This window comes from Paroedura picta, chromosome 3 (assembly GCF_049243985.1).
Source record: "Paroedura picta isolate Pp20150507F chromosome 3, Ppicta_v3.0, whole genome shotgun sequence".
In the NCBI taxonomy this organism is placed as follows: Eukaryota; Metazoa; Chordata; class Lepidosauria; order Squamata; family Gekkonidae; genus Paroedura; species Paroedura picta.
Window position 1 is genome coordinate 6,653,723 of NC_135371.1, and position 15,267 is coordinate 6,668,989.

Here is a 15,267-nt window from a genome sequence, read left to right on the forward strand (position 1 = left end):
AGACAAGATTTCTAGCCAGTAGGTTGAGGGTGGAATTGGAAGGCCTGGCTGCCACTAAGGGGGAGGGTGGGAGGAAGCCTCCTTCCCCCCCCCCCGGCGGTGGCCTGGCCTTCCCCTTGGGCCTAGAAGCCTGAGGCGCAGGTGGTAAGGGTGGTATGAGCCTCTTGTGGTGCAGGGTGGTAAGGCAGCCAACATGCTGTCTGAAGCTCTGACCATGAGGCTGGGGGTTTGATCCCAGCAGCTGGCTCAAGGTTGACTCAGCCTTCCATCCTTCCAAGGTTGGTAAAATGAGCTTGCTGCGGGGTAAAACGGTAATGACTGGGGAAGGCACTGGCAAATCACCCCATATTGAGTCTGCCATGAAAACGCTGGAGGCCGAAAATTGTAACTCATACACCTGGTCTCATACACTGGTTATCTTGTGTCTTTAGTTTATCTCTGCAAGATCATTGCTGTACACTCTAAAAGACTGTTTTCGTCTTAGAATATTTCTGCAGCAAAGCCACGTTCACCTGCCCCTTCACTGACCTTGGGGAGGGGCTGTGGTTCACTGGCAGGACATCTGCTTGGCATGCAGAAGGTCCCAGGTTCAATCCCCTGCATCCCCAATGAAAGTGACCAGCCACTGGGTGATGTGCCTCTGCTTGAGACTGCTCAAGAGACCGGAGAGCTGCTGCCAATCAGAGTAGTGCCAATACAGACCTTGATGGACCAGGGGTTCAATTCGGAACAAAGCAGCTTCAACTCTGACCTGTGTCTGCACTGGAGCCACACATGGTATTGACTTTTGCAAACTTTTTTTTCTCCCTCTGTGCACCTGCGCATGGAACCAGCATTGCCGGAGTGCACAGAAAGCGCAGAGGTGATTTCTTCTCCTTATAACTATAATTAGCCAAATCATCATGATTTACTCTTCTTCAGACCAAAGATGGCCTTTGAATCTCACAAGACAAAATTTAGAACCAAGTGCAGTAAGTGGTGACTTTTTCTTCTGTCCCCGTGCCGCCTGCTGCATAAACATGTCCTCTTCCCCTGAGAGCCGGGCCTGAGACTGAAGAAGACCCGTAGACAGTGTGAGGGTTCAGAGTGTCCACGATCAGAGGTCTCACAGGGGCACCTTCTGTGTTTGTCAGGGCAATGTAACCTTGGCTTGGCAAAAGATAGCATTGGCTTCTGCTTTCTGTGCAGAACTGTTAAATCACTGATCATCCCTGTAGGGTATTCAAGGCAGGAGAGAAACAGAGGGGGTCGTCCATTGCTGGCCATCGTGTAGAGACCCCGGATGTTGCTTAGTTTCTGAGATCTGGAAACAGGGAATTACCCAGAGTTGGTTTTTATACCTGCTTCTCACTACCCAAAGGAATCTCAAAGCAGCGTACAGTCGCTTTCCCTTCCTTTCCCCACAACAGACCTGTGAGGGAGGTGGGGCTGAGAGAGCTCTGACAGGACTGCTCTGTGGGAATAGCTCTAACAGAACTTGTCAGCCAGCTGCCTGCATGTGGAGGAGGGCTGTGGTGACTCAGGGGCTGTCAGTGTCATTGGAAATCATCTGGAGGGAGGCAACAGCAGCCAGCCGAGCCAGAGGGATGCTCCTTCTCTTGCTGCTGCTCCTGCCCCAGGCTGCCTGTGGGACACGGAAGGCAAAATGCAACCTGAATCTGGACAAGGATGAATTGGAGCCGCTGAATTATTACAAGCCAGGAGACCACCTGATCAGTGGGGTCATCTCCACAAGGAAATTGTTCCTGCACCAGACTTTCTCCAGGCTCTATACTCACACAGCTATAGGGTAAGTCATCACGCAGCGAGTGGTCTCAATAATACGGTCAAAAAACGACACCAAAGAGGAACACAGTCAGTAGAAGTGAATGAAGAATTCCCATGAAGCACCACAGTATATCTTTGTTATAAAATAGTAATAATTGGGACTATGTCATCGATGTATCTGATACGCTGGACGCAAAAGTCCATTCACATGAGCAAAATCCAGATTTAGAAAGAGTCCAGTTATAAAAAGGCAGGCATCTGGTGCATTGTCATGTTCCAAAGTATAGCTTCATCAGAAAAGAATTTTGGGGTTTCTTGAAACCTGAAGAATGTTTCAGGAGTTTCTCAAGGGTAAAAAAGTTATGTGTATTAATAACAAGGTTATGTGCATTAATTGTTTCAACTACATAGGGGCATTTCTTCCTGAAAACCCCTTTGAGGGACCCTGCATTTTGATAAGGATACACTTTGAAATATGGCAGATGTAGTGGATTCCAGTTTGGTTATTCTTTGCAGAAGAATAACTTTAGGATGCTTTAGGATGCTTAGGGCTGATCCTGCATTGAGCAGGGGGTTGGACTAGATGGCCTGTATGGCCCCTTCCAACTCTATGATTCTATGATTTTATGACTATGATTCTATGATTCTAGGACGTAGATAAAATTGAAAGGGTACAGAGGAGAGCGACGAAGATGATCTTGGGCCAAGGGACCAAGCCTTTTGAAGAAAGGTTGGGGGACTTGGGAATGTTCAGCCTGGAGAAAAGGAGGTTGAGAGGGGACATGATAGCCCTCTTTAAGTATTTGAAAGGTTGTCACTTGGAGGAGGGCAGGATGCTGTTTCTGTTGGCTACAGAGGAGAGGACACACAGTAATGGGTTTAAACTTCAAGTACAACGATATAGGCTAGATATCAGGAAAAAAATTTTCACAGTCAGAGTAGTTCAGCAGTGGAATAGGCTGCCTAAGGAGGTGGTGAGCTCCCCCTCACTGGCAGTCTTCAAGCAGAGGTTGGATACACACTTTTTTTGGATGCTTTAGGATGCTTAGGGCTGATCCTGCGTTGAGCAGGGGGTTGGACTAGATGGCCTGTATGGCCCCTTCCAACTCTATGATTCTATGATTCTATGATTCTATGATTCTATGATTCTATGACTAGATGGCCTGTATGGCCCCTTCCAACTCTATGATTCTATGATTCTATGACTAGAGGCCTGTATGGCCCCTTCCAACTCTATGGTTCTATGATTCTATGACTTTTATTTGAATGTGCATTTAGCAAACGTGAATGTGTTTTTGTTCTAACGATCATCTCTCTTCTGACAAAGGGAGCTTTGAGAGCTTTTATCCCCCAGAATCTGGTAGGACCCTAAGGTGCAATTGGACCAAACGTATCCCTTCTATTTCTGTGCTGAGGAGTTTTAAAAATCTTATCCAATATAATTATACAGTATGTGCAGGCTGACTCATCCATCTCCGTCATCTCTTGGATAAAATAGATTCTGATGGGTAGCCGTGTTGGTCCGAAGCGACAGAACCAAATTTGAGTGCAGTGGCCCTTTAAGATAAAAAAAAGTTTAATTCGGGGTACAAGTTTTTGGGTGTATGCCCACTTTTTAAAGAAAAATTGAAGCAGAGTTCCACGAGCTTTACATATAGAAAAAAGGGGGAAGGGATAATTGCCAGGATTGCGATTAGAAGGCTAGTTAGAATCAAGATGTGTAAGTTAGTTTAATGTAGAATTATCCATTAGGCTCAGTAGGCAGAGTTTTTTAGGGCAGGGGTAGTCAAACTGCAGCCCTCCAGATGTCCATGGACTCAGGGGCTCCTGGGAAATGTAGTCCATGGACATCTGGAGGGCTGCAGTTTGACTACCCCTGGTTTAGGGCCTGTTGGCAAAGTTTAAATGTGTAAAGGAGGAGCAGAGCACTGGCTACTTCAAAAATCAATAGTTTATTAAGAAGAGAAACAATCCCTCTTGTAGGATATTCTTCCTCCGCTGCTGAATCGTGCACACTACAGATCTTGCATATTTCAGAAAGTGCCATGATACCTTTAGGGGCCCCTGAACATGTTTTATCATCTTTTAAAATCAGGACAAGAAAAAATGAAATTCTAAAGTCAAAGAAAACATTTCAATTTTTTTCACATCAGAAAAAAAAATAGAAAGAAATGTTTGGGGCCCATGAAAATCTAGTGCAATTTGCCAAAAAACGAAAAAGAAAATAAAGCATTTCAAGTTATATAGAAAATAATTTTTTATCTTAATTTTTAATCTTATTTTGGTGGGAGGGACCCATGGGCTGTCATGATGTATCCCTGGGGGTACAACACTGCTTAGGAAGTAACAATTGCATGGCCTGCTATACAGCACCTGAGCTCCCCACTTGTCAAACACCACCAGGAAAACATTCTTCAGATTGTGTTTCAGCGTCAAACGAAAGGTCACCTTACAGCAAGGTGCTTCTGCATAATCTAAAGTACCAACTGCACCAGGATTAACAATCACACAGACCTGGGTTGGGCCTAATGAAACTGGAGTCTGAGGAATAAAATGCAGGGATCGGTATTGTCTGGAAACACCCTGGGTTTTATACAAGAAGGGATTTGACAGAGTGTGGTCAATGAATGGGGAATGACCGTCTGACACATCTTTCCCCTTTAGGCATGCGTACAGAGGGCATCGACATATCCTGCCTGTCTTGTTGGCCGTTCAAGAGGTCAACCAGAACCCCGGTCTCTTGCAGAACGTTACCCTGGGCTACGACATCTACAATGACTTTTTCAATGAGAGGCTGACCTACGATGCCACACTAGACACCCTCTCTGCCGGCCACAAGAACATTCCCAACTATGGCTGCGGAGGAGAGAGCGGCCTGTCCAGTCTCATCGAAGGGGCGGACTCTGAAATCTCCCTCCACATTTCAACCCTGTTGAGCAACTACAAAGTCCCACAGGTTGGAACCGGGGGGTGGGGGTGGGAGGTGTGTGAAGGGATTCTCCTTCTGTTGACTTTTCCCCCAGGAAGACTCAATCCATAGCTGTGAGTGACCGAAAGCCAGGCTAAGGCAACTTGAAGATAGCAAAGAGACACAAGACTTCTTAGGGCAGGGGTAGTTTGCTGGCAGGGGCTCGTGGGAATTGTAGTCCATGAACATCTGGAGGGTCACAGGTTGACTACCCCTGTCTTAGGGAAATGGAGGTAGTGGAAAATGCCCTCAAATCACAACCGGCTTATGGGGACTGTACGATTTTCAAGGCAAGATACACTAAAGAGTAAACCATTAATCCATGTATATACACCATGGAATACAACTGATGCTTTTGATGAAAGATGGAAGGCTGAAGCAGATTCAGTGCTTCTTTATTTCCAGTTCTCCAATTTCTTTCTGACAACTTACCAGGGCAGAGTCTGCACTTACTTTGTTTATTCCATTGTCAACTCTGTTGAAATAAGATCAATTTGAACTCGGTTCTTCCTCTTCCCCCCCCCTTCCCATTGAAACAGAAAAGTGTTCTGCACTTGGTTAGGGTAGTTCTGAAGGGGGGAAGCCAAGCACAGCCTCTTTCTTTCTTTTCTTGAAGGGGGGGGGAGAGGATCGAAGAAGGCAGAGAAGGGAGAAAAAAATCCAAGACCGACAGAAGTTGAGAGAAATTATGGGCTTCGCCTTTAAGGCAAGCTTGTCACATGAGCAGCTTTGGCCAATCAGGGGTTCTCTACCATGGAGCAGAGCCCAGATTCAAAACAGCCTGCTTTCTCAATCCGAATCTTAAAATACTGAAGGTTAAAAACACTCTAAAATATCGCCCGATAAAGGTAGGGTCACTCTGGATCAATCCTGCTTATTGCAGAAGGAAAATTTAAATCGCCCAAAATCAAAACGGAAATCGCATTTTGTGTAGACGGCAGGGACTGAATCGACCTGGGATTGGAATAAAAGCTCCATGCAGTTTACACCCTGGATTGTAGCCCTTGTTGTGAATCACGACATTCTTCTTCAGATTCTAATAATAATACAACATCCAGTGAGTAGAAATGCCAATCTTAGTAGAAGCTTTCTTGTAAACACTATTGCCAATTACACTTAACCATAATAATATTTGAGTACGTAACAAGTGTTTGTAAGCATTGGGTGTTGTAATTCAAAACAAGGACTACAATCCAGATAACTCATCTGAAAGAAACTCTCAGGTCGGTCGGTTGAGGCCATGCTCTCTGTTTACAGTTGTAGAGGGCTTAGCGACCAGAAGGCTTAGCGACCAGAGAGCCAGTTTGGTGTAGTGGTTAGGAGTGCAGACTTCTAATCTGGCATGCCAGGTTCAATTCTGCGCTCCCCCACATGCAGCCAGCTGGGTGACCTTGGGCTCGCCACGGCACTGATAAAACTGTTCTGACCGGGCAGTGATATCAGCGCTCTCTCAGCCTCACCCACCCCACAGGGTGTCTGTTGTGGGGAGAGGAAAGGGAAGGCGACTGTAAGCCGCTTTGAGCCTCCTTCGGGTAGGGAAAAGCGGCATATAAGAACCAACTCTTCTTCTTCTTCAAGGTCATAGGGATCTCCCTTTCCCCCGAGACTTGAGACAAAAGGCAAGGGGAGAAATAAATAGATTTAGAAATTGCTTAAAATGAATTTTATAATGTTTGTTTGCAAATCCACGCAGATTGCTAAGAGCTCATTAACCATTTTTGCCTTGGTTTCACTGATACAATGCAATTTGTTTTTTTAAAACTCTCTCACACAAGGTGTCTTTTTCTTTGTTACGGTCTTGATCTGTATCTTTTAATCTGTTTTAACGGGGGGGGGGGTTATATTTTATTGTTGTAAACCACGCTGAACCCATTCTTGGGGGTGGTGATGTATCAATCGAATTAGAAAAACATAAAAATATAAAATTCCCCCGTCATTATGGTGGTCTTCGTAGTGGTTATGAATTATGATTAGTTAACAACATGCATTTGAGCTTTTGTTCTGAAAATAAAACAAGGCACCAATCTTCCCCCATTCCTTTTTAGGTCAGTTTTGGTTCTGTTTCTCGTATTTTAAGCGATAAGACTCTGTTCCCGTTTTTCTATTGGATGTTCCCCAAAGAAGAAGCTGTGCACATGGGCATTGTCCAATTGCTCCTGCACTTCCGATGGACCTGGATTGGCCTCATTGCTCCAGACACGGACAACGGAGAAAGGTTCCTGAGGACTCTGACCCCCCTCCTCACCCAACACGGCATTTGCGTGGCTTTCTCCATCAGCGTGCCAGGATTTCGTCTGGAAAATAAACTAGCACCCATTACATCCTTTTCATTATGGAGACAGATCAATGTGGTGGTTTATTACGGGCAAACTAGCTGCTTCTATGAAGCCATATTCCTTGTTCAAAAAGCAGATGAAAACTATAATAAACCGATAACAGGGAAAGTCTGGATCACAACAGCTCTGTGGGACCTCACCTTCAGTTTCTCCTACGGAGATCTGGTTTCTGAGCACATTCATGGATTTTTTTCATTCTTAATCCAGACAAAAAAAAGGACAAAATATGATAATCGCGGATCCTTTCTATTAGATATTTTTTTTTTTAATTCAGTTTTTATTGTTATTTGTTCTTATAAAAAGCATTTACAGAAAAGCAAAAAACAAAAACAGAAAAGTAAAAAACAGAGAAAGCGACCAGCTGATAAGTGTCATCAATACACGTATATCATACTTGATGTAGTCTGATATTATCTCAAGAGATATATAGTCAGTTCCCATTACATATTGGTCCTACTCTAACAGTTACTGCTGTCTTTCTTAAGAAAGTCCAAATAATCACTCCACTGTTCATCATATTCTTTCGGAGATCTCTTCTTAACCATGTTGGTGAGTCTTGCCATTTTTGCTAAGTCCGCTAATTTATCAAGCCATGTAGAAATAGTTGGAGTCTCAGTCGCCTTCCAGTGCTTCGCCCACACCAACCGTGCCGCCGTAGTTGCATGGAAGAAGAAGATTCTAGAAGAAGTAGGTAAAGCACTTGGGTGGAAGCTTAGCAGCATAGATTCAGGCTTCATTGGGTATCGCATTTTAAATATTTCCTGTAACACCATATGTATTTTAACCCAATACTTTTTTGCTTTTTCACAATTCCACCACATGTGATAAAAAGAACCTACTGCTTTATGACATTTCCAACATTTATTATCAAACCTATCTGAGATTTTTGCAATGACCTTTGGAGTAATATACCATCTATAAAACATCTTATACCAATTTTCCCTTAAAATTTGGCTGTTAGTTTGTTTAGGAATTTTGGTCCAAACTCGCTCCCATTCCTCCATACCAATTATGGAGCCCAGGTTTTGCATCCCTTTCTATTAGATATTGAGCGATTTGGGGAAAGGACATTTCGTTGTTCCTATTCAAAGCACATGTTGTCTGCCAAAGGCAGAACCAGATGCAGAGAAAAAGAAAAACTGGAGAACTTCCCGCAGGGGCTGCGTGAAAAGATCCTCTCTCAAGAGAGCTACAGCATTTCCAACACAATCTGGGCCGTGGCTCACGCCTTAAATGCTGCCTACTCAGCTAGACCCAAGCGGAGGGTGATGGTGGGTGGAGACCACCGGGAAGTTCAGAGAGTCCAGTCCTGGCAGGTATTCCTGGACCCTTGCAGATGACACCACTGAAATGAACAATTCATTTTTCCATTGTCGAATTCTGATTTTGGAGCTGGACTCTGAGCAGAGTTCAAATGATTGTAAGCCACTTTGAGACTCCTTCGGGTAGAGAAAAGTGGCATATAAGAACCAACTCTTCTTCTTCAGTAATATCAGGGCTCTCTCAGCCTCACCCACCTCTGTGGGTGCTGGTGGGCGGAGACCACCGGAAATTTCAGAGAGTCCAGCCATGGCAGGTAGAGTTTGGGGAGGGAAAGGAGAACAGCAAGGGTTTGACTCCACAAAGTTTACCCTCCAAACTAGCGATCTTCTCGGGAAGAAGTGATGTCTGTAAACTGGGGATTAAGTTGAATTCCAGGTGAACTTCAGGCCCTGCCTAGAAGCTAGCAAACCTGCTTCCTATGCAAAAGTCTTTCCGGTGATTGACCAATCACAGGCAGAAAATCCAAACAATTTCTCCCTGTACTTTGTAAAAAGACACACATGAAGCAAAAATAGGAGTCCTGGGGGACAAGAAGTTGAGTAGGAGGTTAAACATCATTTGGAATATTGCGTTGTTCTGAGCACCACAGTTCAAGAAGGATATTGAGCAGTTGGAACATGTTCAGAGAAGGGCAACTCGGATGGCTTATGGGTTGGAAGCCACATCTTATGAGGAGAGGTTGAGAAAGTTGGGTATGTGTAACTTGGAGAAGAGAAGAACAAGGGGTGATATGATAGCTGGGCTTAAAGATGTAAAAGGTAGACATGTTGAAGAGAGGGCCAACTGGTTTACTGCAGCTTTAGAGACGACGACTAGGAGCAATGGATACAAATTTCAGGAAAGAAGATTCCACTTAAATATTAGAAAGCATTTTCTGATGGTGAGGGCTGGTTCCAGGTGGGATACTTTCAATATGAACCCTGGAGAAGGCCTCTGCCTCAACGGGATACAAGGACACCAGGTCTACCCTCCAAAGCAGCCATTTTCTCCAGGGGAACTGAACTATGTAGTCAAGAGATGAGCTGTAATTCTGTAGTATTCGATTTGCTGTCAGCAAGTAATTTGGTCGTCTTCCCTGTTGTTGAGCTGTTTAAGCAGCTGAGCTACACTTTGTGCTCACTAGTGACATCAAGTGGTCACTGGTGAGGTTGCAGAGGAAAAACCCTGAGCTCATGCTCTGGGGATTCCATTGTTTCTTCAGAAAGAGAAGCTCCATGTACTTTGCTGAAGCAAGGAACAACCATAATTAGGCTCAGCTCTCTCCCGCTGCTGACATGCATCACATAGTCATGCCTCCATCCTAGCCATACTGCAGACCTTCTCAACCAGGGTTTCATGAAACCCTAGGGTTCCTTGATGGCCATGGAAGGGTTCCCTGAATGGGTGGAAGTTAATTAATTTTGAATATATTTTAAAAATTTGTTAAACATTTATTGAGTGACCTGCCCGGCCCTCCCAAAATGGCCAATGAGGGGCCCTGGAGGGGCTGGGAAGGGGAGGGGCTTGGGGGGACATGTACACAGCTAGGCTTCCCAACCATATTCTGCATGATCTCGCCACTTCTGGGGTTTTCAAAGCCTGAAGACTGTTTCAGGGGCTTCACAATGGTAAAATTGTTCAGAAAGGCTGCCATAGGGGCTTGCCATGTGCCACTTTTGTAACCTCTTTTGTACTCTGTTTCAGTAAAGTGACAGAAGCAGATGGATCTGATATGTAGTTGGAAATAATCTTTCCTAGTAGAGTTCTCAAGGGCTGTGAGTCTGGATCTTTGTCTCATCCACCAAGATAACTAATAACTGCGTACTTTCAAAACACTCTGTTATGCAGCAGCTTTCTTTTTCTGGAGAGGCTCAGGACCAAGCTATGCCCCAAAGCCCCAATACAGGGAATCCCCAGGTTGCACCTGGAGGATGGCATCCCTAGCAGAGAGGTACACAGAGTTGTTTTCTATTGTCAAAATGCTCTCTCTCTCTCATTCTAGCTTCATCCTTTCCTCAGGAACCTCCAGTTTTACAATGTTTCCCTGGATGGTGTATATTTTGATGAGAAAGGGGATCTGGCAGCTGACCTGGATATTGTGCACTGGGTGGCATTTCCTAATCTGTCCGTTGGTGATGTGAAATTTGGGAGTATCAAGAGGCAGGCATCGACAGACATAAGGGTCACCATTCAAGAAGACGCCATTATGTGGCCAGCCAGAATTAACTGGGTGAGGCTATTTTCTGTTTTGTTATATTCCCTTTCACGTATGCTGATTAACTGGGCGACTCAAGTATATACATTACAAACCAGATATGATTCCTGTCCAGTTATTTTACAGGCTAACAGCACATGGAACAGAGCGAAGGAAGAAGCAGGTGAGGCATGGCTCAGAAACAGAGGCAGGTATCTAAGGTACATTTGAGTTTACATCAGGGTCAGTTTAAAGGTAAAGGTATCCCCTGTGCAAGCACCGAGTCATGTCTGACCCTTGGGGTGACGCCCTCTAGCGTTTTCATGGCAGACTCAATACGGAGTGGTTTGCCAGTGCCTTCCCCAGTCATTACCGTTTACCCCCCAGCAGCAAGCTGGGTCCTCATTTTACCGACCTCGGAAGGATGGAAGGCTGAGTCAACCTTGAGCCGGCTGCTGGGATTGAACTCCCAGCCTCATGGGCAGACAGCTTCAGACTGCATTTCTACTGCCTTACCACCCTGCGCCACAAGAGGCTCTATAGGTCAGTTTACGTTCACTACGTTTTCAGGGAAAAGGCGAGGAAACCCTGAGAAGTGATCTTGGGGGAAGCAGCTCCCACCCCTTTCAGAAGGAACTGAGGCAGCAAGAGATTTGGCTTTCTCTCCTTTGGGGGGCTTAGCTGCCATCTGGGCCATGTTGGCCACATCCCTTGTTATAATTGGCCTCAGGTAAAGGAGGAAGTTGTAAAATGTCACGGTAAATTTCATGCCAGACGGATGCCCTTTCTGGTCATGTGACTCAGTTCTCTCACACATTGTCTTTCTAGGCCCAGCCTCAGTCAAGGTGCTCTGAAAGCTGTCACCCAGGATATACAAAACTGGCTCGGGATGGAGAGCCCATTTGCTGCTTTGATTGTTCTCCGTGCAAGGAAGGGACCGTCTCCACGCAGGAAGGTAGGAAGGTGGTCCCATGGGAGTGGGCAGCCTTTAGGGAATGGGGTGAAGACTCACAGAAGCCCACAGAGGTGCATGGAACAAGATTATGGGATGGACTGCTGTGGGGGTACAGTCAATTTTGCTTTTTTTTTAAACTTTCCCGAAGCAGTATAACGAAATATAATGAAGGAAATGTGCTGGCACACAGAAGCTCATCTGTAAACAGACACCCTGTGAGGGAGGGGAGGCTGAGCGAGCCCGGCTATAACTGCTCAGTCAGAACAGCTCTAACAGGGCTGTGACTAGCCCAAGGTCACCCGGCTGGCTGCACGTGGAGGAGTGGGGAATCAAACACGGCTCGCCAGATTACAATCCGCCGCACTTAACCACTACCCCAAGCTGGCTCACCAAGCTCGATGCCCTGCCCCCACCTCCCCTTCCTCTTTCCACCCAGGGAGGCCAGTGTGGCCTCTAAGACCTCACACCCATCCAAGAGAGCCTGCTGTTCTGTTTGCCCACTCCCCAAAGATAAGCCAGTTGAGCGGGGTAACTCGGGGGGAGGGAGAGAGAAGCTTTCCTTCCTTCCTTCCTTCCTTCCCTCCCTCCCTCCCTCCCTCCCTCCCTCCCTCCCTCCCTCCCTCCCTCCTTCCTTTCCTTTCCTTTCCTTTCCTTTCCTTTCCTTTCCTTTCCTTTCCTTTCCTTTCCTTTCCTTTCCTTTCCTTCCCTTCCCTTCCCTTCCCTTCCCTTCCCTTCCCTTCCCTTCCCTTCCCTTCCTTCCCTTCCTTCCCTTCCTTCCTTCCTTCCTTCCTTCCTTCCTTCCTTCCTTCCTTCCTTCCTTCCTTCCTCCCTTCCTTCCCTTCCTTCCCTTCCTTCCCTTCCTTCCGTCCTTCCTTCCACTCCCTCCCTCCCTCTCCCCCATCTGAAGGTTAGCAAACCAGCTGGCTGCATGTGCAGGAGTGGGGGAACAGCACCCAGGAAGAACACACTCCAAGCCTGTGTCCTAGCGCCCCATGCATTCCTGGGTGTACCGGGCTTTGCCCCTAGAACCTTGAATAAAACTTCATTGCTCTTAAAGGTGCCACCACTGCTGGACTCAGACTTGGTTCTACCTTCTTGTGTGCTATTCCCACTAGTTGCCAAGGCTCGGTTTGGGCAGCAAGGGCCTTAAATGGTGTGCTTTGGGGTCTCCCACAGAATCCGCTGCATGGACACTCTCTGGCTCCAGTCTTCTATCTTGGCAGACTGGGTGATAAGAAAAAAGTTGCTACGAGAGAAGTTTAGAATTACTGCCCAAGGGGGGCAAAGCCTCCATTCACAGGGAATGCAGACTCTAGTGGGAATCACTGGGGTTTTGTATGGATATGGAACTTGATGACCCAGGATGTCATGATATTTAGAGAGCTGATCTTGGACTTAATAGTTCAGAGTTCAGATTCCAACTCCGATTCCTAGGTCAGGGCTGCCATTGGGGAGGGGACAGAGCCATTGGGCCAAGCATCAACTCTTCACCTAAATTGCTTCTCAAGGGATAAAAACATAGGATGCCGTGTATAACACACCGGGAACACTAACTTCAAAAATGCGAAAGAAAAATAAGAGCATATGACCATAAGAAGAACCCAGCTGGATCAGACCAGGGGTCCATTCTAGTGTAGCATCCTGCCCCACACAGTAGACAATCAGTTCCTCTGGAGGGCCAACGACAGGGCAGAGAGGCCAAGGTCTTCCCCTGATTGAAAAAAAAGCTGTGCTGGATCAGACCAGTGGTCCATCCAGTCCAGCATCCTGTTTCACACAGTGGCCAATGAGTCCGTCAGGAGAATGAACAACAGGGCATAAAGGCCAAGACCTTGCCTGATAAGGACGTCGGAAGAGCCCAGCTAGATCAGACTAGCGGTCCGTCTACTCCAGCATCCTGTCTCCCACAATAGCCAGTCAATAAGACATAAATGCCAAGGCACTCACCTGATAAGAACATCAACATCAGAAGAGCACTGCTTGATCAGGCCAATGGTCCACCTAGTCCAGCAATCTGTCCTGTGGCCACTCTTATAGTAAACATCCCCTTATTATAATCCATTGTGGCTTCAAAATTTCTGTTGCTACTTTAGTGTTTGACTTCATTCCAAGTTTAGTGCTGTGGTATTTATCCTCCCCCCCCCATCATTGCAGGAGGGAGTACTTTTAAGCTAGCAGCAAGAAAGGAAATCGTTTTTAGATGGCCAACCATCTAGAAGGCCTTTGTGGGCTATGATACCTCATGCTGAAACATATCATTAGAGAGTGCAAAAGAACTAAGATCATCAAGGAAGTACAATGAATAAGTCCTGGAAATGAAGTCCCTTTTGTTGTTTTCAGATGCAGACCATTGTACCCGGTGTCCAGAAGACCAACACCCAAACAAGGACAGGGATGGATGCGTCCCCAAGATTGTTACCTTCCTGTCGTACCAAGAGCCTTTGGGCATCACTTTGGCTTTCCTTGCTCTGTTCTTGTCTCTTTCCACAGGGTGTGTCTTGGCCATCTTCATTAAATACTTAGAAACTCCCGTGGTCAGAGCCAACAACCGGGACCTCAGCTACACCCTCCTGATCTCCCTCCTGCTTTGCTTCCTGTCCTCCTTGTTATTCATTGGCCACCCTGGAAGAGTCACCTGCCTCCTCCGGCAAACGGCCTTCAGCATCGTCTTCTCCATTGCTGTCTCTTCTGTGTTGGCCAAAACTATCACTGTGGTGCTGGCCTTCATGGCCACCCAGCCAGGGAACAGGATGAGGAAATGGCTGGGGAAGAGCTTGGCAAAAACAATTGTTGTTTCTTGCACCCTTATTCAGGCAGCCATCTGCTTTGTCTGGCTGGGAGCTGCTCCCCCTTTCCCGGAGACTGACATGCACTCCCTACCCAGGCAGATCACACTGCAATGCAACGAAGGATCTGTCACCATGTTCTATGTGGCCCTTGGATACATGGGCCTCCTATCAACAATCAGTTTTGTGGTAGCCTTCTTAGCTAGGGATCTACCTGGGGCCTTCAATGAAGCCAAGCTGATCACCTTCAGCATGCTGGTCTTCTGCAGTGTTTGGGTGTCCTTTGTGCCCACCTACCTGAGCACCAAAGGGAAGTACATGGTAGCTGTGCAGATCTTCTCCATCCTGGCCTCCAGCGCTGGCTTACTGGGCTGCATCTTTATTCCCAAATGTCATATTATAATACTGAGGCCTGGTCTGAATACAAAGGAGCATCTAATGATGAAAATAAAAGATGGCACCTGATTTTTACTGCTTCGCAAATAATTGGCATGCCTATGTCCATAGGGGATGAGCAAAACCAATGTCATTGTCTTCATAGACGACCCCTTAGTTGCTCTTCCAACAAATATCTGTTTGCTTCTTGTACATCACAAGGGATACTAATTGTGGGTGATGAAGGGGAGATAAATGAATGATGGGACATAAAAGGTAAAGGTAAAGGTATACCCTGTGCAAGCACCGAGTCATGTCTGACCCTTGGGGTGACGCCCTCTAGCGTTTTCATGGCAGACTCAATACGGGGTGGTTTGCCAGTGCCTTCCCCAGTCATTACCGTTTACCCCCCAGCAAGCTGGGTACTCATTTTACCGACCTCGGAAGGATGGAAGGCTGAGTCAACCTTGAGCCGGCTGCTGGGATCGAACTCCCAGCCTTATGGGCAAAGCTTTCAGACAGCTGCCTTACCACTCTGCGCCACATAGGAACTGGAAAAACATGATGGGCGTATATTTCTATAA

General features: G+C 46.4%; 1 protein-coding gene across 1 annotated transcript; it reads left to right on the plus strand.

Annotated features, from left to right (window-relative positions):
* Positions 1–1,586: 1,586 nt before the first annotated feature.
* On the plus strand, positions 1,587–14,773 carry LOC143834463 (vomeronasal type-2 receptor 26-like). The gene is made up of 7 exons (XM_077331287.1): positions 1,587–1,789; positions 4,432–4,723; positions 6,781–7,306; positions 8,182–8,387; positions 10,376–10,603; positions 11,396–11,522; positions 13,863–14,773. Exons 1-7 carry the CDS (start codon positions 1,587–1,589, stop codon positions 14,771–14,773), a joined length of 2,493 nt encoding a protein of 830 aa, XP_077187402.1.
* Positions 14,774–15,267: the final 494 nt, after the last annotated feature.